The sequence below is a fragment of the Limanda limanda genome, chromosome 11 (genome assembly GCF_963576545.1).
Source record: "Limanda limanda chromosome 11, fLimLim1.1, whole genome shotgun sequence".
Lineage (NCBI taxonomy): Eukaryota > Metazoa > Chordata > Actinopteri > Pleuronectiformes > Pleuronectidae > Limanda > Limanda limanda.
The window spans coordinates 16,462,255-16,485,779 of NC_083646.1; the positions used below are offsets into that span (position 1 = coordinate 16,462,255).

The following is a 23,525-nucleotide window of genomic DNA, read 5'->3' on the forward strand; positions in this document are numbered from 1 at the left end:
AAGGCCTGCGGGAGATACCTAAAGAGTTAACTGTGGTCAGAGAGGGAGTTTCAGCTCACCACCACATCATGGTTGTCCTCTGCTGCTCTGTGTCTCTGTCTCAACACTGGACCAACGTGACTCAGCTGGCAGCACTGCCCTCTCTAAATCCCATGAATCAGCGGCATTGAAATGTATCCGTGTGTACACCCACAGCCGTATCTCTTTACAGCCTGTGTGAGTAAGCGCTTTTGTGATATGTACAAGCGTTTGTCTGTCACGGGGTCGTTGTGCCTACGTCTCCGGATCATGTACGAGTTTCAGTAGCGGCATAATAAAAGTCATATCTGGTATCAGAGTGTGGATGAACAAGCATGAAAGTGATCTCTTTGAAAGCACGAGGCAGCTTTTGCAAGGTCAGCTAATGTTTGAGGAAGTGCTTCTTATTTTCACAGCATTAGATAGTCAGCTTGTGACTGATAAAATCATGCTGTATGTTATTATGTGAGCAATGGGAGATTTTATTTTATTTTATTATAACAGATGTGGAGGGGAGGAAAACAAGACATTCCTTACTGATCCCCCTCTGAGCCCTTTTAACCATATTTCTACGCTCTATCTCTGACCATCAGGTGACAGGAAGTGGAATCAGGAGAGACAGAATAACAGGAAGAGAAACCCGGAATAAGAGAAGGGGCAGCAGAGAGCCAAAGCTGTGTTGGTTATGCTCAGCATTTTCTGTGCAGGTTCTGTGAAGGTCTTCTCAGCCAGATTCTGTCATGGCACAAAGCATGAATTGGTCTTCTACTTGTGTCACCTCATCTTTGTGATCTTCACACATTCAGATTGTGCCAAATAAGTTTTAGAAGTAGTTTTTAAACCCTTGGGTCTTTTTCTCTCTTGTCACAACTGCCTTTTCATTTCATAGGTCCACAATGAACAGGTCTGAACTTGAACTGGCCTGAACAGTGAGCTGAAGTTGCAGTGTCACTGAAACAGCGCACCCTGTTAAAGGAGGGTCTGACCTGCCAGGGCATTCTCATCAGGCTGAACTTGAATGAATAGATATAAACGTAGAGTATTTCTGAACAATGTTCCTTTGTAACTATTTTCCTCTAATTAATTTTGTCACTGTCGGCCCCTGAAGTCATTTAACGCTTTTTTCGTCCGCTCTGCAGTTTCCATGACGACTGGTAATATTGAACAGGCAACAGTATTCCACAGTGACTCATTTTCTCTTCAGACCACAGTCGGCCTTTCTCAACGCACAAGATATACACTGGGAATTGTCTTTGGGGGGAGTTTAAAAAAGAATCCCTCTGCTTCCTCTTGAGAAACTGCTATGGTGGAAAGAAGAGAGGGTGGAGTGCACAGTCCCAGTCGCTCTCCACTGCACCAGTCCGGCCCCTGGATTGGTCCAGCATGTTCTCACAGGACGATGTAGTAATGCCTCAGCTCATTATCTCGGCGGGTGACCTCCAGGCTGGTAGTATGGTCATCGGTGGATGTTTTTGGTGTGAGCTCACCGAACGAGCAGGTTTTCACGAGCACTTTTAATTGTGTTGAGGATAAACCTGAAATCTTGGCTCATATGCGACGGAACCACACATGCCAAAGTTATTCATTCAATGACCGTACATTGTAGTTATTACTGCATGTTAAGTTCCATGACAGTATCATATAAGTCTATATCTTCCATATGGTTTACTGGGATTTTTCCATTCACTCACAACAACTGCTACACACTGGCTATCTCTGACTCAGTACTGCAGCTAAATCTCAGTAAAAGCCTTAAAAAGTTAAAGTAATAGTTTTGTCATTAAATATGCTTTTGTGAAAATGTTTCTATACGTTATCTCACAGTCAACTCAATAGTATGACTCATCATCAGCTTGGTGGTGTTTATTTTGTATTTTTATTGGGCCTTCTGATACAAGTACTGCTGGCTTGACTTGACTGCTTGTGTCCTATAGAGCAGCAGATACCACAAGAAAATAATTTATCTATTTGGAGAAATTATTGAATGTGATGTTTGATTTAACAAAATCTGATATGGAGTGTTTGAGCAATGGAAAATAAACCTTCTTTTAATATGTTTCCCCTTAAATGACGCAATAAGGTCACAAAAGGACAACAAGAGAAACTTTGAAACCAGAAAAAAATCCCCTGCTGTTGTTGGGACATATTTGAAACTTTGACCCTCAGATATTGCAAGAGGGGATTTCAAAACACACGAGGACCATAAAGTTGAGGGCCACAGTCAGAACTTACAGTTTTAAATTTAAAGTCAATCCCTGAACTAAAAAGAGACAATTATACGATACTTACTCATACATTTCATCTTTTTATTATATTTTTTTACATCTGAATGTGACAAATCAGCATGAATTACAATATATCACAGCTAATGCTGCGCTTTTATATTTAAATACTCATCAGTTTGCATTAGATCAGGGTCTCTGAGGCTTCTTCTATAATAATAACCCTGAAATGGTACCTGAAGGGAAAGTTGTACTATAGTGTTCTTACCCTATAAACCCTCTGTTTCAACTACAGCCTCAGCAGCAGTCTGGAGACCCCCCCCCCAGCATACTCTCCATATATTTTTTCCAGGTGCTGTCAGATAATATATATACATTCTCACGCAGGCTTCATCTGGGACATAAATAAAATGTTTGCCAGGGAATGGAGTCGTCGCCCCCCCATTGATTGATGTTTCCATCCTCCTGTACCCAGTCTGTGTGTCAGATATTCCAGTCAGGGTCAGGATACAATGTGGAGGGGTCACAGTGTCTGTGTGTGTTTTCCATGGGCAGGAATGTGGGACGTCATTCAATCAAAACACAGGGGGCACAGGGACTGTAAATAGACCCCTTCACCCCCGGTAAGTAAAAACACACCCATTATTATATGGCCTTGTTTCAATAAATAGATGTGACAGGTTATCCACAGCTGCATATACACAATGCATCAATATAAAGCAAGATTTTAAATTATTTGTTTGTATTACATGTATCCTTTATTTCCAACCTGTTATTGAAGTTAAATTATCATTATCCAATATACGAAAAAGTCCTGAAGTTGATGTATTACTTAAATAAAAGTATGTAAATTAGCCGTCTATTAGCAAAATGCATTACCAATGTAGATAATGGCCATTGTAATATTTGTGAAATAGAATATAACTTATGTTGGATACAAGTTGAGGAGGTGGAATTGACTGAAAGTGCTGGAATCATGTGTGGTGGTATTATAGACTGTAAATAAAGATGGACGACGGGCTGCTCCCCAAAAGTGAAGCCAAAGCATCTCGATGGCCCCCTGGTGGCTAGCTGTAGTAAAGGTCATAAGTCCTCTTCCCTCATGTTAATGGATGGGATATGGACCAAACTAAAACGTCAGAGTGCGGGTATTATATATGTAATTTCAGGTATTTTCCTACTAGTGTTTGTAAGATACTGGTAAGTTTGGTTTTAATATCTTATTTGATGATAATAAAACAGGGTGAAATGTGGCTTTGTGGCCTAGGGGGTAGAGTGGGCGTTCCCCAACAAGAAGGTTGCCGGTTCAATCCCCACTCTTCCCCATCTGCATGCCGAAGTGTCCTTGGCAAGAAACTGAACCCCTAAACGGCCCCTCATAAAATGTTGACTGTACAAAAAATGTAAGTCGCTTTGGACAAAAAAAAGTGTCAGCTAAATAATATGTCATGTAATGTCCTGATTGACAGCGAAGACGGACGTATGATTGGTCAAGAGCGTGTATAGATGGGATAGATGCTATACGGTTCCATCCTTAAAACGCTACTGCACAGTCACTGGCTCGTCGGCTAATAACATTCATATCTCGGATATTTTGGCGTCATTTCTGGAAACTGGGAGGAAGTGGCGATCCATCGTCCATCTTTATTTACAGTCTGTGGGTGGTATCATATTCTATATGCAGATTAACTGCTTTCTTGGCTTTGGAAAAAAGTAAAAAAAAGTAGCTGAAGTACAATATGAACCTCTAAAAAGTTGTAGAGGAGCAGCATTAAATGAAAAAACATTCTCCACAACCCCCTGGTTCCTCCATTTTAATTTTATGGAGCAAAAGCTTCAAAAGTCTTCCAACAGTTCGTTTCTCTGTCGCAGAGAGAAGCGGCTGAGTCATCCTTGCTGAGTGTATTTTTACAGATGACACAGGATGTGATGGCCTCTGTTTTCAAAAGGGCTGTGGAGGATGCGAGAAAGCCAACACATTGTCTGCCCCCAGGTTCCAGCTATTTTTATGAAAAACTAAGAAGCAGTAGGTTATTAAAAAAAAGAAAAGACAAGAAAAGAAAAGCTGCGGTGTGATGACTGAGCTCAGATCTGTCCTCACCTCTACTTTTACTTTCCTCCGCTTTATTCCAGCACTGAGCCTTTAAAAGCACAAACAGACCCAATCCGCGCTCCGCGGAGGGACTACTTCTCATCAACCGTCCCAGCTTTAACAACATATTTTAAAAGTACTCCACCGTTGTTTTTAACACGGGTGCGGGTGGTTAAGTTTTTTTTTTTTTTTTCTGGATGAGGGTTCCCTGCTGGGTCTGTCTGTACAGCGGGAGGAGGAGGAGTAGGGGGGGGGGAGGTGGTGTGAGGGGTCGTCCAAGCGCTCGGATCTGCTCCCGGTTGTAAGCGGACACACGCAGGCTTGTTCGGGGCAGAGCCGGACGCACGGAGGCTGGAGGAGGAGGAGGAGGACTCTCACGGGGGTGGTCGCGGAGTTTTTCAACTTTTATTCATTAACCCCGGGACGAGTTAAGGGACGGTAACAAAAGTTGGGAAACGGCAGAGACACGTTTTACTTTTCAGGGTCTGGATCTTTTATTGAGTCTCCGAGGTGCCGGACTGTGAGCGAGCAACTCCCCCTGGAAGTGTCGCTCTCCAGCCGGCTGCTGCTGGCGCTTGAGCTCGGCTTCAGCCTCCGGAACTTCACTTTGACGCAGCGGACATATTCAACTCCTCCACCATGGATAAATACGAGGACTTGGGACTGGAGGCGAGCAAGTTCATCGAGGACCTGAACATGTACGAGGCATCCCGGGACGGCTTGTTCCGGACCAGGAGGGATGCGGGAAACAACCCGGACTTTGAGGAGACGCGAAAGGTCTTCGCCTCTAAAATGACTAAAATCCACATGCAGAAGCACCAGGAGGAGATGGCCAAAACCACCCAGGCAATCAAAATGAACGGAGGTCACAGCAGCACTTACTACACCAAAGACAGGCCGCCCATCAACAGCTTCAGGCAGCCGGGGGAGGCGGCCGCGAAGCCCCCGATGCTCTCCGGCCCCGCGGCGGGCACCGGGGGTCAGTACGCGCCGCTCGACGGCCACAAGCACCACCCGGGGGTCCAGGGTGAGCCTCCAGCAGGGAGGGCGTACGGCTACGGGAACAGCTACGACAACCAGGAGCTGCATTCGTACCAGAACAGCAGCCCCACTCCTCCTCCGAGCCCAGGGTCTCACTGCGCGCCCACACAGGCTCGTCCCCCGGGCAGCCAGCCGGCCGCCTGGACCCCCTGCCGGGAGAGCCAGCTCTCTCCCTGTCCGTCCGAGGGCAGCACTTCATCTCAGCCCCCCACCGCCAGCAGCCTTCCATCCCAGCAGAGCCAGGCTGGCATCCCTGCTTCTGTCAGCCAGGGTCCCGGCTCGGCCAGACCGGACCTCCTCCCCGCCCTGCCTCTGAGTGCCTTCACCGGGGGAGCAGAGTTCCATGTGCATCAGTCCTCCACGCAGCCTGCAGCCCACTATGCACCACCTTCTCCCACTTTGAGATCCTCTCCCATCCACAATGGTCCTGGCAGAGCTTCCCCTATCCGACCTGCACCCCCCGGATCCCCTCAACCCAAGGCCCAGGTGGCATCCGCTGCCTTCAGCCATGCCACTGTGTCCAAAAGCAGCAGCCAGAGTCCAGGTCAGAGCCAGATCCCGAGCTGTGGACAGGCTGTCATTGCTGAAGCCGAGGCCCTCCGGTTCCCCAGGGCGGCCCAGCCACCCTGCCAGCCTCTACTCACCCCACCCTCTGACCAGGGGCCCTCAGCTGCTGAAATAAAACTAGAAGCTCTCACTAAACGTCTGGAAAAAGAGATGGATGCCCAGCCCAAGGCAGACTACTTCGGTAAGACTTCTCAGACCACCAACACCAACAAGGAGGCTTCTGTCAGTCACACCGCTGCTGTAAGGGCCATTGAATACGAGAGCTGCCCACTCACGGTTTCAGAACATAAATCCACTTGTCTCATACATTTCATATTTACACATGCACACACAGGCATGCTTTGTCACAGACTTCATCTGGAGGGCGACCGAGCTGTCTTACGTGTTTGTCTGGTGGCATTCCCAAAGCTCTTTGCTGGTATAATAGTTGAACTTATTAGGCAGACACCAGAGTAATTTTTTTCCTCCTGTGGAACGCAGAAATAATAATGTTCCAATTTGTTCCCGGCCTCCTTTTTAACGATTAATTGCCTGCCTTGTTGGCAGCATTACAACAAACCCCAGAGCATGAGTAGGGGCCGGGGACAGAGAGAAGAAGAGCACTATCCTCTTATCTCCTCAAAACATTGATAAAGTTAACTCTTCAGCTAGAGCTAGATCACTTTAGGTCAGGTCTGTGCTCCAATAAGTCTGATCTTGTTTGAACATCCCCAGTGAGTGACTGACAGTGGCATCCACGTTTCCCCCCCAAAATGATTTCATTCCTGCAGATTTCTTCAAGGGACCATGGCAGCCTCACCTGTCCATCATCTGAATACTGTTGCTCACATTAGCGCCTGTAGCATTCAGCAGCTCTATCTCCGCTTTAGTAGCTTTGTCGGGAAATTAATGGAACGAGGAAATAACACACACATGCTATGGTGTGATAGCAGCTGACAGATGAAGATAAATAGGGGGCGATTACTGTACGTGGCTCAGTGTGCGTTTGTGTGCGTTGCAAACAGACAAATGTGGTGTACGCGTGTTTGGGGCCAAGGCCATTCCTGAAAACGGGATGTCCCGCCTCAGGAAAGGCAGATAGTGGAAGGCATCTCCATTACACACACACAGCATAACACACATACCCCATGCCTTCTCACAGGAGGTATTTCCTGCAAGGACATCGTGATTGTAATCGACAGCCGTCCCCCTGTGAGCTCATATCGGTGTGTGAAGGAAGGATGTTCTGGAGAACGTCTCTGTCACGACAAGGCTCATAAGTAGCACAGCGAGGTGAACACTACAGATGTGTGGGAGAATGTGTTCAATCAGCAGAAGTGTAGGTTTTAAAGTAACACCGTGTCCTGTATGTATTTTTTTAGATAGACACACACACACACACACACACGCATTCCCACATTGCCTACACATGGTTCCTGTGAGGACTTTGCAACCAGAACATGGCTCATCCTCTGAGTCACGCTTTCATGCCAGAACAAAAACTTGTGTAGGCAAGATTCCTTCACAAGACTTTAGTGTCTTTATAGAAAGATATTTTAAAAAAGACACATTTTCAAAACACTTGTTTTGTCACATTTTGTAAAATCCCATTTATGTTTGAAAGAGGTTATTTTATTGAATGGCAGCAACCTTTTCTGTGGATCAGGACCTAAGTGCCATGGCGGTATTTACCGGATCTAGTGAGCTGTGTATCAACACGATTCTTGGATTGATCAAAGTCCCGGTTATAGAACGAGTTCCGATTGGATTTACTGGAGCCGGAGGTTCTGGGAAAATGAGTATTGTGCCAAACGGCTGCACCGGGGGAACACTATGGAATGTCTGAAGGAAGGGAGCAAGGAATCTTAGTGACGAGGTCTGAAGATAAATAGGGGAGGGGAGTCCCAGACAAGTTAAGAGGTGTCTGCGGTGTCTGTGAATGGATGGCTCGACCAAGTGAGAGATTTAGGAGCAAGTTCGTGGACGCTTCTTTGTCCTTTGCCACAAGAGTCAGAGAGGAAGTGAGATTTATAGACGAGTTAATCCAAGGGGGGCGAAGTGGTGGGACATCCCAGTTCTCTGCCTCCCCCCCTGATGCACACACACACACACACACACACACACACACACACACACACACACACACACGGAGCGTTTAGTGTTGTGTTAAGATGGATGATTAATTTATCCCATCTGGCTGTGGAGTGGAAGGCTGCGTCTTAACTCTTCCCAGAGAATCTTGGCTTCTGCTTTGGCAGGCTTTTTAGAGGATATCTTTTGTGCAAGTGTTTGTTTGTGTGTCTGTGTGCGAGAGATAAAGAGAGAGAATGGGATTTCTTCTCATCTGCTGCTGTTTGATTGTATGGCCTGCAGTTTTTGACTAATGTCTGGGTGTTGTGTCTGATTGTGCGGCGTTTACCAAAAGAAAACAATGCCATAAGCAACACAGCATATTGTATTTTGCAATGAATGAGAGTGTGATATTTGTAGTTTTGCTACTTTTAGGATAATATTGTATAATTACGGTGTTATAAATGGAATCTTTCATGTTCTCACACCCCTCTGAAAGTATATTTATTACTCTGAATACTTTGGTTTGATTGGAGAAGAGACAACATTAAGAACACTACAACCATGAGCTGGAAGATTGAGTCTGTTCTAACACTCAAAAGTTATGATTTGCAATAGATTGCATGAAAGCTTGTTTCAGAGAGAGTTTACAATAACCAAAGTGATGGAAACAGTGGACTGGATTACCCCACATGAATGGATAAGCAGGTGAAATAGTTAAACCCATCTAGTACTGAGATGTTGCTGATTCCATTTAATTATTGTTTCGTTGCACATTTAAGTGAATAAGATAGTGATTTTGCCACTTTTAAAGGCAGCAGTAAATAGTTTGGTGACAATTTAGCTTCCAGTGGTTTTTCGACCAGTAAGCAGCCATCTCCAGGGAGTTTTGACAGTTTAGGACGGTGAGGGGTGGGGTGTGTTAGGAGGGCTGAAGTTTTGGCTCCATGTTTTGCTTCCCCTCCCCCCACTTGCAGCCACAAGTCAGGCCCCAGAATAATCGCACTGTTTTGGGATACAGGACTCTGGCCAAGAGCAAGTTTGTAGTGGCTCAACCTGTGAGAAGATTATGAACTAAAACAAGGAATGTTTGGTTCCAAGCAGGAAAAGAGACGAGAGAACGGACCTGAACTGCATTTCTGTAAATATTGTTAAAGGACAAATGTCATAAGCTCAGTGCCCTTGAAAAAGTTCTGTACTTTACTGTATTGTATTGTACTTTTCTGTTTACATACTGTTTTCCTGAGAATCTTCTCAGACCCGAAGTGTTTGTAGTAAACGTTTAAAGAAGAAAAGCTTGTGAAGAATGTGATTTAAAGGACCTTCCCTGATTTATTTCAGGAGTTTGAGGCCATGACCACTTTATTGTGTTTTCATGTAAACAAAATAGCTTACATAAGAGCAACATTCTTCAGCTTTCTAATAATATCCCGCTTTTATCTCTAAATCTTCTTTCCAGCCGCCAGGGCCCCCGATGATGTGTCCTCTGTTGTGGTATTAGGAGAGGCTTTAGCGGAATTATATATAGCCCGATTGTATGTTGCACTTCTGAGTGTCTTAGAGGAGAAACATTTGAAGAAGGTTATTAAAATGTAACAGCGTGTGGTTTTTTTTTGGGGGGGGAGGCTGCCGCCGCGTGATGTGTGTTGGATAAACTGGAAACAGAAGTCTCTTTGTCAGTGTTCGAGGAGGACCAGGGCTGGGCTGGGCCGGGCTCTTCTGCTGAGCTCTGCCCTGTCTCTGGGGAGTTTTTCTATAAAAACGTACACACACACACACACACACACACACAAACACACACACACACACACGCACACACACACACACACACACACACACACACACACATAACCTCTTGCACACACACACTCACACACACACTCACACACATCCTCGCAGTAAAAGAGAAAACTCGTGGTCTCGCTTTCAACCTCCAGTTACACCCCTATAGTCGCTGTGCCTTTAACTTAATACTTCATTATTTCATTGGCATATCCTACCGTATCTGATTGATTCTGCATCGAGCTGACAGCCCATTAGGGACAGCGGCTCTCACTTGTCACTGTCTATATGTCAGTTGTCACATCATGCCTCATCATACGGTGCATGCTCAGAGACAGAGGGGAATTGACAGGGAGGTGGAGGGTGGATCTTCATGTGAGGAGTCAGGAAAGTAGAGTTGCATCTTAAGTACTTATTTATTGATCACATGGAAACTCTGTGTAGTTCATGAGCTGTCAAAAGTCAAAGTAGAGATTGGGTAATGACCTGTTGTTCTTCACCAAATCTCACTTCGGCTTTGATTTGTATTTCTTTTTGTTAAATACTCATTTTGTCTTCTCCATCTGTTACAAATCTGTTTGGCTTGGATGAGTGAATGGATTCATATTGAGTAGACGCTGATGTCTGCCTGTGAAGTCACACTAGCTGTGTGCGTTGTTTGGGTAGGACCTCTTTGATTTCTTTCAAAGTCTTTATCAACACACTTCCCCGTCTCTAAGCCAAGTCAAATAAGCAAACGTTGTTATAGTTCCTCTTTCAATGATCCAGCCCGGTGACCAGTTTCCTGACTTGTGATGTTTTTTTCTCTCCATTTGATCTGAATCAGAACCTCTGCAGCTCTTTTCTCTCACTGATCCTGCTACAATAATTTAAGAATGAAACCTGGGTTATGAATGGGAAAAGTAGTTTCAGACATATGGATTCCTCTGTATAAATACACTTTTTCACCGTCCTAACTTGTGTCTTTGAAGAGTTAACTAAGCCAAGGAGCTTTATGTTTTCTCCCATCTGTTGGTTTCGTCTGTTTTCAGCAGGATTACGCAAAAAATCAGGCACGTTTAGGGATCTGATGACTGTAAGTGGAGTAAATGTAGTGCAGCTGGAATCGATTTAAAGGGACTGATGAGCCTCTATCTATTCTAGTTCAGTGTGTGTTAATGTAGTGTGTGAATGCATTAGTACCTGTGTCGTGTTGATGGGAAGAAGATCCATAACTTGTGTAATCTAACTTAAGCAAATGACAGAGTACGTAACTATGTGACTTCTCTGACTCACCGATATTCTGTGTTGCTTTGCAGGAGTGTGTGTGAAGTGTAACAAGGCAGTGCACGGAGCCAACCAGGCCTGCCAGGCGATGGGGGGGCTCTACCACGACAGCTGCTTCACCTGCAGTGCCTGCAGTAAGTACACAACCACACAGCATGTCCTCACTAAGTCCATTCAGACACTTTCACCTCTTCTCCCAGCTCGATTCACATGTAAAGATCGAGTCACCTCCAGACTCGACAGCAATTCCAAAGACCCTTGTCTGTCAAACGAAAGCTGTACTTTCTTCTTCAGTCATTCACGGGCCGGAGCAAAAACACACAATTATTTAGGGATTACTGTCGTGTACCGTTGGTGTTTGGTTTCTGGGTGTGCCAGTCACTCCTCCAGCCCACACAAAGACACACAGAGCAAGACTGTTTGCTGACCGCATTCATCCATCAGACAGGTGAATAGTTTGACGTATAAATTCATACTTTATACTACTATAAAAAGGTTCTAAATCCTTCGCAGGGCTCTAAACTGAAAAAGATTGACATTCATAACCACAGATCATGTTTTAACGAGGTTTTATTATTAGGGACGGGAATCGGCAGGGACCTCCCGATACGATACTATTGCGATACTTAGGTGGCGATACGATATGTATTGCGATTTCTGTGGGTATTGCGATTCTGTAAGTATTGCGATTCGATATTACGATTTCCTGGGATTTCTTTTGGTTATTTTTTTTTTTTAAATACTGGACCATGGAAAAATGTTGAATCATTCCTTCAAATACAACACAGTCAAATTCACTTAGAGCTTTACCAGTTTTATTTCAAATATTAACATTAACTTAATGACTGCCGAGCAGCCAATAGAGAATATAAATAAAAATGTGCCCTATTATTCTATAGCCCCAGTCAACTGCACACAAACTGACAGATTAAGAAATGTATGCCACTTAGGCTACTTTTAAACAATAAATAAAAGGTAAATTAAACAGAATGAATAAAAGTTTACTTAAAATATAAACTTTGAAATAAACAAAAGTAGGCTATTGTTGTTTGCATGTAGCCGATGCAAAGCTAGTGCTTGGGTATGTTTAGATTCTTGTGCAAAATCAAGAGCTGGTCAACATGCTCTGGGGTGATGTGGCTCCCCCAATATAAAAAAAAAAAAATCGATTTGGGAGGCAGCATATCGATTTAAAATCGTCATTCACAAGAATCGCGATTTGTAACTGAATCGATTTCTTCCCCCATCCCTAATTATTATTATGAATTGCATGGCACCCTTATGTTTTCCAGCAGCTTGAGCTTGTCGTCCAAAAGATAAAGAAACAGCTAGACACTGTATAGCCAAGACACTGTCTGGACTTCAGTGCATGTCTGAAAGCAGCTTATATCTCATGAGATGTACAGGTCAGGTTACATAACATTTCCCCGGCTCCAAGGTGAACTATCCAGTGGAGATAGTGACCCTGTGTGCTATGTGTCAGTTTAGCTTGTTTCAGTGGATAATTCATCGAACGCTGCACCGGTCAGGTTTCTGTTTTCACTTTGTCACTTCAGACAGTTTACCTGACCAATTAGTTGGAGCCAGACATCAACTGTGGCTGCAGTTGTCCGATGTTTTAATTGACCCGCAGCTTCCTGCCTGGGAGACAGTCTATAGCTGAAGCATATCCTGGCTCTCCACTCCGACCCATTAAAATCTCTCCCTCAATTACTGTGGGTATGTGGAGTATTTGCAGCACAGTGATGACCCCCTGCTGAGGCCCATCATTCCACTGCACATTTGACCTCGCTGGTTAGACACCCAAATGTATGATTAACATCTCTGTGTTTTGTTTTACTTCTCCTCCTATATGTGTGTGTGTGTGTGTGTGTGTGTGTGTGTGTGTGTGTGTGTGTGTGTGTGTGTGTGTGTGTGTGTGTGTGTGTGTGTGTGTGTGTGTGTGTGTTAACGAGAGGGGAAAGAGGAGACACACTGCGGCTCAGAGTGAAACCCGTGTCTGACGTGGGGGGAGGGGGGCTACACATCACATACCTCTCATACCTTGCTCCGCGTGAGGGGTTATAAGGGTTGTGTTTGCTGTGAGCGACCCCCCCCTGAGGAAAAGCATCTCAGCTGGGGAGGAGTGTGGACTGGCATAGGGGCCCTCGGTGGGTCGGCTCCGGGAGGACACTGGTAATGTTATGCCAGCTGGAGGGGGGGGGGAGGTTGTATTGAATGGGGCAGCGAGACTATTCAACTGGGAGCACTCCACCCAGCACATTCAGCCACCATACAAACTTTTACATACACATGCGTTATGTGCCCACACAGTTAACAACAGGATGCAGTCCAATATACAGTGCTTTAATACTTTAGGCATCCCCTTTCATCTTCCTCCTCCTCGGATGACTTGTATAACAGGTCTTTATGACCGTGAACTTCCTTCCAAGCCGTTACTCCACCAGTTCCCCCAAGGTGATGGAATGGCAGAGGAACATTCCTGGGAGGGAGGGGAGCTCCGGCTGCGTGTCTGGGATTCAGGGCTTCACGGCTCGAGGGGACTTCCTTCCAGGGGGCTTCCTTCCAGGATAATCGTCTGTCTGTTTACAAAACATTTGAACCCAATTCCAGTTTGTGTGTGAAAACGAACTGCAGGTTGAAACGACTTCACAACTGCATGTGCCTTCCTGGTAACTACATTAAGTGTAATAACAGTCCCAGTCTGAGTTTCTGCTTTCATAACATCAGCCTCTCATCCCGGGCCAGTCCTCGGTCTTTGGAGAACGCAAACAAGGATCTGATTGGTTTTGAATCCACTGGTATGTTAACATCTGGTGGGTAGAATGTCAGAGCCTTGTCTAAACGTCCCAGGTGTTGTTCAGAGTCAGAGAAATGGATTCGGACCAGCGGAGAGAATTCCTCTCAGTGCACAGACCTTTGAAAGAGTTCAGTATAGCGCATACCTCTGCCAAGGCCAAGTCCCCTTAAATTCAGTCAAGCTGCACCAAATTACACACACGCATAGAAGTCAGTCCCCTAAATATGCCCGATTTTTTCATCAAGCTCTATGAGACAAATACCTTTAAAAGTGCCCCATTTCAATATCTTAAAGGAAGGGAAGACAAATTCCTGGATTCCCCCCCTTGATCCGGATCTGCACCAACATTTCTTCAGAGTTTTTTTCTGAGTCATACCTTCCACCAAGTTCCATTGTAACCCGTGCAGTAGTTTTTGCGTAATCTTGCTAACTAGCAGACAAACAAACAGGAATGATAACATAACAACTCCTTGGCGGGGTTAATTAAACACTATAGATACTTCTAACAGGAAAACAGATGAGTTAATTTGATACTAAATATAAGAGCCAACTGTCTACAGACGTGACGTTGACACAAAAGAATTGTGGCTCTTTTGGTGAAATGTCTCACTTGAGTAATTTACTCTCAGGAGAAAACAGGGTTTAGGCTCGATTAGCAAGTCACGGAAGGGTCACCGTGACCTGCTTATTTTCTGAATGGGATTACATAAGGGAATTCATAGAATGCATAACACCGGTGTTTTACATTTTGATGAAAGTGCAGGAGTCACAATTGGTGCTGGTGCTTTTCAAACCGTCAGCCCTGACTCCTGACTTTAATTAAGCTCTTATCTGTCTGCAAAGCGCAGAGCTTTCCCTCTCTGACTCACTGGGGGGGAAAAATGACAGGAATGTGAAGAAGAGGAATGGCTCATATCTCACTTTTATCCCCTTTATTTGCCTCCTTTCTTCTGAAGGGACACAGTTCCGTGACTATCTGTCAGTAATTATCCAAGGCCAGTTCAAAAATCTCGGCCGGATCAAAATGACTCAAAGCATTTATTGTGCCTTAAATAGCTTTGGCAAGATCTTGGTTGCTATGTGACCATTATTATTCCATTAAAAATAATGTAATTGTGAGCAACTTGTTCAGGGAATTGCATGTGCCATGTATTTAAAAGGATGAATCATGGGGTTTCTTTATTCTTTTTTTTCCGATGTTATTTCAATTCTCAAAGTATTATTCAAGCTCGTTGTTAAAGAAAAATAGTTAATTGCTTTCTTTAACCCCTTCAGAGAGTTACATTATGACTGTCAGTTAATTGTGTAGGGACTTAAAAGAACCAGTGAGGGGTTTAAAAGAGAGGAGACCTGTTTCACTGAGCTCTTTGTTGCTCTTTATTAGATGAGTTACGTCATTTTCATCGCTTTGTACTTTAGTTTTTTTGGTAATTCAGCAAATTAAAAGCACAACAAATCTTAGTATGTCATCACATGGAGGAAAAAAACAACTTAGAAAAAGATCCAGTGTTTCCATGAAGCAGGAGTCAGTAACTTTGCCCTTGACAGCTTATTTAGTTAGAGATCTCCACTGCCTTAAGAATAAAGTAACACAAGTGTTCTAGTTGTGAGTGTATGTTGATACACTAATCAGGTAAACGGAGCACGAGATGGGAGATAAAGAGCGCTCCTGTTCACCAAGGTCAACCCCCTCCTCCTCCTCCTCCTCCTCTGCCTTGTCCCCTCCCTCACCTCCCCGCTCAGAAAATGTGAGGAATGTTCCCCTCTTCCTGTGGGACCTGGGCAAAATAGCTATGAAGTGAAGTGAGCAGGGAGGTTTTTGCTGCGTCTGTGTGTTGCTATAAGAAGAAGCCAGATCCAGACTGTAGAACGATTAAATCGCCCAGTCAGACAGGAAGCACACGCAGCGTGTGGAGAGACACCAGAGAGGAACAAAGAAGGAGAAGAATAGAGGGGTCGTTGTGGCTCTTTGGCCTGCGGTCGCCATGAAATCCAATAGAGCCAAGTGTTTAATCTGTTTCACCTGTCTCGTAATTGGATTTAATCAGATTTTTATTCAACATGTTTGATCCAGGTGTTTTCCTTGTCCTTCTGCAGCCTGCTGTGCCCCGGCAAAATTATATTAAGACACCGACACACCATCGACCTCTGTATGTGATTTATCTGCCTGGATTCAGCGAGATATAATGAATATTGCAAAAGGGTCCATTACCCTGGAATGGTTGTAATTAATCATCACCATCTTTAAACATTGGTGCCGTAACTGTTTTCTGAGACCGGGTTCAAAATGTTCCACTAAAGATTTTCCACCATCACATCACTTACTTACCTTCTCTGGTCTCAACTTGTTGTATCGCAATAATCACAAAAACACTTTGAGATTTCCAGATGCAGATCACACTTTGTGTTTCTTTTGATAAATCATACAAATGGACACTTCTGTCTGTGTCTCTGCAGGTCGAAAGCTGAGAGGGAAGGCTTTCTACTATGTCGGAGGGAAGGTTTTCTGTGAAGAGGACTTTCTGGTGAGCGGTCGATGCACAATCAATGCTTAGTTTACCTCTACTGATGCATGTGGTTACCCGGGCAACATCTCTGTCGTGTCTTGTTTTACAAATCTCTCTATAGTCCTGATTCTTCACTTTCAATCACAATTATTAGTTTCACTTAAGTTTGTTACTTACTTCAGTGCAACCCTTAATATATCCCCTTTTAAATTAAATGCACTATTTGGGTAGAAGACTTTCACCTTGTGACCCAGTTTCTTGCATCTAATGCCGACCATTCATATCAGTTTCCTACCTTGGGTGTGACTGGAATCAGGTCAGTAACTGGAGAAGCATTTATAGGGTGGAGGGCAGTCAGACCATTCACATCAGTGCAGTGTGACTGTATGCAGTGGTGGAGGAAGTACTTCAATATTTGACCGTCCTTGTATTAAAAGTACAAATAAATAACTGACAAAACTGAACACACCTTACAGCGTTAACTTTTGTTCTTGAGTAGCAGTAAGTAGGTACTTGCTTTTGAACATACTTAGAGAATACAAAGTAAAAGTACTTGCTGACACCTGCAACCAATTCCCCAATGCAACAGTCTACCACATCATTAACTGTGTCTGCTGCATATATCTTTAATACAAATATTGTATGGACTCCATCATTTATCTCTTTTAAATACGTATTCAGCGTATATCTTATGTCTGAGTCTAGGCATCTTCCAAATCCTTTTGAGGTGTTTCTCCTGCTGCTGCAGGAGGCGGGTACTTATGTTACCTGCCCTCTCTGATTGGATCAGTGGACCAGTAGAAAGTACAGATATTTTCTGATGCATGTAGTAGAAAAAAAAGTGAAAAGTACCCAAAATACTTGAAATATGTACTTAGTTACAGTAAAAAATGTAATGTACTTTGTTACATCCCACCATTGACTGCATGTACTTTGCGAAAAACAGTTGCCGCCCTCTGGGAGAATTTGTTGTAATTGACTGCATGTATTTTACAGCCATAGTGTGAACACCAAACCACTTTTGTTTGGGTTATTTCCCAACTTTAAATGGAACATTTATTTACACTGTCGGTGGCTCTGTGTGTGTTTACCCCAGGAGCCTTCTCCGTAATAAAAAAAACAAACATATTGCCTTTCCACCAAAAGCTCAGAGTTGCTCAATTAAAATCTAAATTTATACTAAATTACATTTACTCAGGCTCTGCTCCCTCCATGTCCTGTTAATAGCATCAATGTGTTAGTGTGGACATTCCTCACTGACACTGCTCATACATAGTAAGCAATAATAAAGCTTATTCAAATACTGTATCAATTCATTGCCCCTCTCAGAACCACACCGTATTCGTTCTTTACGAGCATGTGGTTGTTTTAAGTCGTCCTAAGGAGGAATTATAGTACAAATACTTATGCTAAACCACACACACACTACTTGGGTTAATGTCTGGGAGACACAGTGGAGCTGATCTGTGCTCAGTCTGAAACAGAGTCAGAAATTTCAGTCATCCATTACAGAGACAAATTCCAATGACCTCACTGTCGTCTTTTCCTCTGTCTGTTAAAGTACTCTGGTTTTCAACAGTCTGCAGACAAGTGCAACGCCTGTGGACATCTGATTATGGACATGGTAAGTTTCTGTTAATTCTCTCCAGTTGTGTGTGCTTTTGTGTGGCTGTTTGTGTGCGTGTGTGTGTGTGTGTGTGTGCGTGAGTGTGTGTGGGTCCGAGCCAGGTGATCTCAGCAGAAACTTAGTGTTACCTCACCCTAAAGGAGCTTTCTGTGGGTACATCTGGAGAAACACTCAGGATGAACCACTGGCTCTGTTTGTGCATTTCTCACTCTCTCCTCTTTCCCCTCTCGTTAACACACACACACACACACACACACACACACACACACACACACACACACACACACACACACACACACACACACACGCACACAAACAGCCACACACACACACACGGTCTCATGGGTAAAAACAAAAACAGACCCGCACAAAACATGTGATCCAGTCAGAAAGCCTCCTGACATGACTCCACCCAGGTTCTCAGTCCAGCAGACAGAGGAGACGTAGTCTCGATTAATCACATATAACTTTCTGTGTCTCACAACAGAAATCTTCAGTGATAACTTTTCTTATTTGTTATGTTCATGTTCCTTTTTATCTCACACAACATTAAGTCTGCCTCCATGTTAAATATGCCAGAGGAGAGTTATTCTTAGCTTTGTCCCTCTCGTGTTTGCTGTTATGACACAATACATCCACAGGGGTTATTAAAAATTAAACTAATCTGAAAACATAGATTTCTTTTGGATAGATATAGCATAATAAAGCAGTGAATTCTTTTCCTGATATCCTTCTCTCATTTCTGTCTGTATAGATCTTGCAAGCCCTCGGGAAGTCCTACCACCCCGGCTGCTTCCGCTGCGTCGTCTGTAACGAGAGCCTTGATGGAGTGCCCTTCACCGTGGACACCGAAAACAAGATCTACTGTGTCAAAGACTACCACAGGTGAGTGTCCCTTGTTACCCAGTAGTTCAAAATAACACGAGGGCATGACCTGAATCTTTCTGTGTTAAATTAGTTTAGCCTGGCGCTAAGGAAATGTCTCGGTTTCATATCCCAAGTCACAATCTCAGCGCAGCCCTTTAACTTTCAAGCTACTGTGGGATCGGGTTGAGAAAATCGCGCCCTGTGGACGAGTTGAGTTTCTGTTCGACACGTGTGGCAGACACATGAGAAGTGTTGTCAGGGATGAAAGCAGAGTCGGGGGGGGGGCAGGGAGGGAGGGAGGAAAGGCCTCTGTCCAGTTAGAGGTGTGAAGAGTGGCGTGCGGCCATGCAGCTCCACTCGTCTGATCTCCACAGTAACATGCCCTGAGAGGACAAATACACAGCTTCAGATGTCAGAATGAACTAGAATGGCACTCAGTACAACTAATACCTCCGCATACCTCTGCCTTAACAGCTTAATTCAATCATGCTGCAACAAATTTAACACAATCACTCTTCTAAATATGCCAGATCCTTGAATTATTTCCAAGAAAATCTGTGAATATATCCCAAAAATGCCTCAAATTTGTTAAGAAAGTTAAAAATAATCCAGAATCTGCACCAAAATTTAATAAGCTCTTTTCCGACCCATACCGCATCCTTCCACCAAGTTCTGTGGTAACCAGTCCAGTACTTTTGTCTAATGCTGCTAAGTGTCAGACAAACACAAATGAAAATGTAACCTCCTTGGCAGAGTGAAAAACAAGATTTGCGGTTGTGAGGAAAATTTACTTTGTGCCTATTAGCCACTTTAGGATGCTCTAGTACCTCAACCTGTGAAGCAACCACAGCCGTTCCTTCTCTCTGCCGGGACAGTGTGTACTGTGCAGCCGAGCACATGGCCGATCACCGTCTGGCGGCTCCCACATCTGCTCCAGGCTGATCAAATCAGACAAACCTTATTGTGTATACAGTTTGTGTTTGACTTTTAGCCGCAGTTATGCCCATCCACACTGAGAGGCCCTTTGTTATTCCCTCAGACATCCAGGTGCCAGCCATGTGTGTGGACATAATGAATTCTCTTTGCTTTTAGTTTTTCTGCTCCCTTCTGGATTTTGTGGGGAATCACGTGCGTTGAGGGGAAGCCAGCACATCTGCAAACTTGGCATCTCCCAAGTCGAATCAGGACTTTGAATCTAGTCTGAGGCAGGAGAGAGGGAGGGCGAAGGCCAAATGGGTTTCAAGGTTTAGAGAGAGACATCCGATATGAACTGTGACCTTTATAGTCTGTGGTCTGTGTCATCTGAGTGCAGGACAAACAGATCTATAATAACTGTCTCTTTCTATCTCACTATCACAGGGTCCTGGCCCCGAAATGTGCAGCGTGTAATCAGCCCATCCTGCCCTCAGAGGTAAGATCAGCCTGTGTTTAGGATTGGATAATAATGAAACATTGGTCTTACTCTTATATAGAGGTGTAAGATACCTGTAAAATCATTTTACATTTTGAAATTAGACACAGCTAAAATATTTATCTTTAAAAAAGTTTTATGTAGTGGGAGTATGCTGCTTGCGTTGCATGTTTTTGTGTCATATTACAGCCGCAGAATGTGTATGTTCAATATTTTTTGATATTTTTGGAATGTCGTGGCTCTAAGTGAGTTGACTGAAGAGCGATAACAGGAAATAAGGGAAGAAAGATGTAAAACTATGTCCAGCAGAGAGATTTGACCCGACTCAAACAAGGGAGGTTGTGGTTCATGGTCAATCCTTTAATCTTCAGGCCACCAGAATCAGTTCAAAGTAACCCAAAATCTCAAGTTTACAAGTTTACATATACGCAATTGACTCCGATAACTTAAAATATGAAGTATAAACTCTTAAACTCTAACTTAAATACGTAGTGTTAAATGCCATTTTTCTTGTATGTAAAATGTGACTAAAAAGTACAACCAAGATGCACCAAACATTGTTGTGACTTCAATGATGTTTTAATTGGACCCTAGACAATGATTTGCCCTCTTGTCAACTTGAGTAACAGTCAGATCTATGATGGCCACTGATGGTGATATGAGGGTCAGATGAATTTCAGCATGATGTACTGGCGTCTAGAAGGGGGTCAACTTAACCTTTTGACCTCCAGCTAACAGGAACCCAGATTCTAAATCCTCATCTCCTTGTGTTGACTCACTAATGATCCAAACTCTGAATTTAGCTGAGCTAATCTAGCTTTGAGGGAAAAACCCACACACGCGCTCACACCTACGCACACACGCACACACACACAGGACACGCTGGCAAAAGCAAAGAAATGTCCAAAATTAGATCTGACTTTTCTGTAATGTACCTTGACCTGCCCTTATAGTAGGCTATGAGGCCGGTATTTAAGGAAGAGGTGCTGGGTGTGTCTGTGTGTGTGGTTGGGGGGGGGGGGGGGGCATAGTGTCCTGTGCATTCATGCGGCTGTACGGATGTTCAGGGGAGTTTCCTTTCTGGCTGATGATGTGATATTTTAAGTGAAGCGTGTTTCCTGAAGAAAAAAAAACAACAACCTCCTCTGTGGTCATTGAAAATCAGAAGGACAAAGCTCACTCTTAAGGATCAAGATACTGAATACTTGAATGCCAGACAGATTTGTAAGAACCTGAGTTCTTTCAGCAGTAAACTCAGAAAATACGATAACTCTGTATTGATAATTCAGCAGCAGAGTGGGTATGTGCTTCAAGTGATGGCTTTAATTCAGAGGAGTAGTTTAAAGTGCAGAATATTCAGCTGCGGGCTTACATTCCTGTGCTTTTTATCGACTTTTGAAGCTTCTCTCTGAGAAGTGGAACACAATGAGGCAGCTGATTGTCTTCTGGCGAGATTGTCTTCAGTCGCCTTTATTTCTCTCTGAATTTCTTTTCCAGGGGTCTGATGAAACCGTTCGAGTAGTATCCATGGACAAGGACTACCACGTGGAATGCTATCACTGTGAGGTGGGTGGAAACTACAGTCCACACGCTGCTACAAATTGAAAACAGGCTTGTTTCGTGGCACGAGCCAGAGTCCCTCTGAATGGCTCTTTAGGAGTAATCATGAATGAATGATGAAAAGATCCACAGTCTTAATTACAGTCTCAGGGATAATTTCGTACTGCAGAGGAAACGCGGGGGTGCGACACCTCATCACCACTATCTCATCATTTTACCCAAATGCCTCCATTGGCTGCTGTTCGTTCACTTCATGTAAATAAAATCAGTTTCAAGTTGTTCAACGAGGAGAATCAAGTTTTTTGTCTTAGCAAACAGAACTGAAATATCCACAAATTATGGCAAGTTTGACTCATCTTGTAAGCGCCTGCAGTTCTGTTGCTGTCGCTGCTCTGCAAATCCCTCAGTTTGGGTACATTTCTATTTTAGCATGGCGATCCTTCAGTGGTTGAAAATGAGGTCAATGCAGAGCAGAGCAATTATCCTCTACTCTGTGGGCTCAGGCTCATTCAGTGGATGCCTCTCTCTCATCCCTCTCATCCCTCTCATGTTCTTTAGGATTGCAAGAAGGAGCTGAACGACGAGGAGGGTCACCGCTGCTACCCCCTGAACGGCCACCTCCTCTGCCACTCCTGCCACCTGAAGAACATCGAGCCCGGCTGCTCCTCTCCTGTCACGACCTCCTCCTTCTGAAGCCTTCTGTAGGTGAACAGAGACGCCTGGTGGTCGTAACAAAGAACTGCCAAAGAGTGACTTGAACTGCAGGAGCGTCCACGTACAATTCTTGTTGTAGAGGATTGAGTGATTTAATGCCTCAAATAATACTACGGTTAGGTTTGTGTTCTGACAGGAATGTTAATAGGAAGGTTATGACGCAGTGATGAAGTATTGTAACTCACCAAAACTCTTCTTTGAATGCTATGTATTGACTTTGCAGTAAGTTTTGCCAATATCATTATTTGTATGTAAATATCAGTTTCATTGGCCATGTAAATATCTTATAGTCAATTTCTTTTAGATACAGTGTGCCTTAAATTCCCTTTCACCCACCTGCTTTTGAATTAATGCTCAACATGCATCTACAGATCCTCTGTCCAAAGGTTCTGCTAAGATTTAATATGTGTAGGTTAAGTCCACGGAAATCCCTGGTACCTAATGTTTAAGTCAGACAGAGAGGATAACTTAATATTCAGTCTACTGTTGATGATCAATGGTTTGGTTTCCCCTCTGAATTAAGGACAACACTTTCTTCATGCAATAAATGAACAGTGGAAACAAACTATTATTTTTTATTTTAATGAATATTATTTTAATCTGAAGTGTTCCTTCTCTTTATATAGTGGTTACCAGTGGTCGTGTTAGGGGATCCAACAACACAAACCCTCAGTTTATTGAATCGCACACAGAGCCAGCGATGCTGTTCATTTCTCAAATGCAATAAGTTATAACCTCTGAATACAAACATTTCATTGAAAATGTTTCTATGCCTTTCTGAACTCGAAATGTTTTTACAACTTTTCCCTTTTGTTTAGTCTCATCAGGAATGCAGAGGAAAGCCAGGTAATTGTTGTTTGTCACATGCAGCCTGTTAGCACTTATGCTACATGTTGGAGTTTTCTATGCACCTATGAAGGAGTTGGGTATTAGACCTGTAGAGCTACATATCCTGTTACAGTTGCGTTATGACGAAAAGATGATACACATTGTAGTTCTATG

The 23,525-nt window shown here is 43.8% G+C and overlaps 1 protein-coding gene across 1 annotated transcript; it reads left to right on the forward strand.

Annotated features, from left to right (window-relative positions):
* The first annotated feature begins 4,633 nt into the window (after positions 1-4,633).
* Positions 4,634-23,088, forward strand: limd1a (LIM domains containing 1a). The gene is made up of 8 exons (XM_061080581.1): positions 4,634-6,121; positions 11,070-11,171; positions 16,295-16,362; positions 17,906-17,968; positions 18,726-18,856; positions 20,198-20,249; positions 21,747-21,815; positions 22,368-23,088. Exons 1-8 carry the CDS (start codon positions 4,972-4,974, stop codon positions 22,500-22,502), a joined length of 1,770 nt encoding a protein of 589 aa, XP_060936564.1. The 5' UTR covers positions 4,634-4,971; the 3' UTR covers positions 22,503-23,088.
* Positions 23,089-23,525: the final 437 nt, after the last annotated feature.

Bases quoted from the DNA above. Each gene is read 5' to 3' on its own strand.
- limd1a (XM_061080581.1), top strand. From the start codon at position 4,972: ATGGATAAATACGAGGACTTGGGACTGGAGGCGAGCAAGTTCATCGAG. The intron at 11,172-16,294 runs GTAAGTACACAA...GTGTCTCTGCAG, and splicing joins CTTCACCTGCAGTGCCTGCA to GTCGAAAGCTGAGAGGGAAG. The intron at 21,816-22,367 runs GTGGGTGGAAAC...CATGTTCTTTAG, and splicing joins TGGAATGCTATCACTGTGAG to GATTGCAAGAAGGAGCTGAA.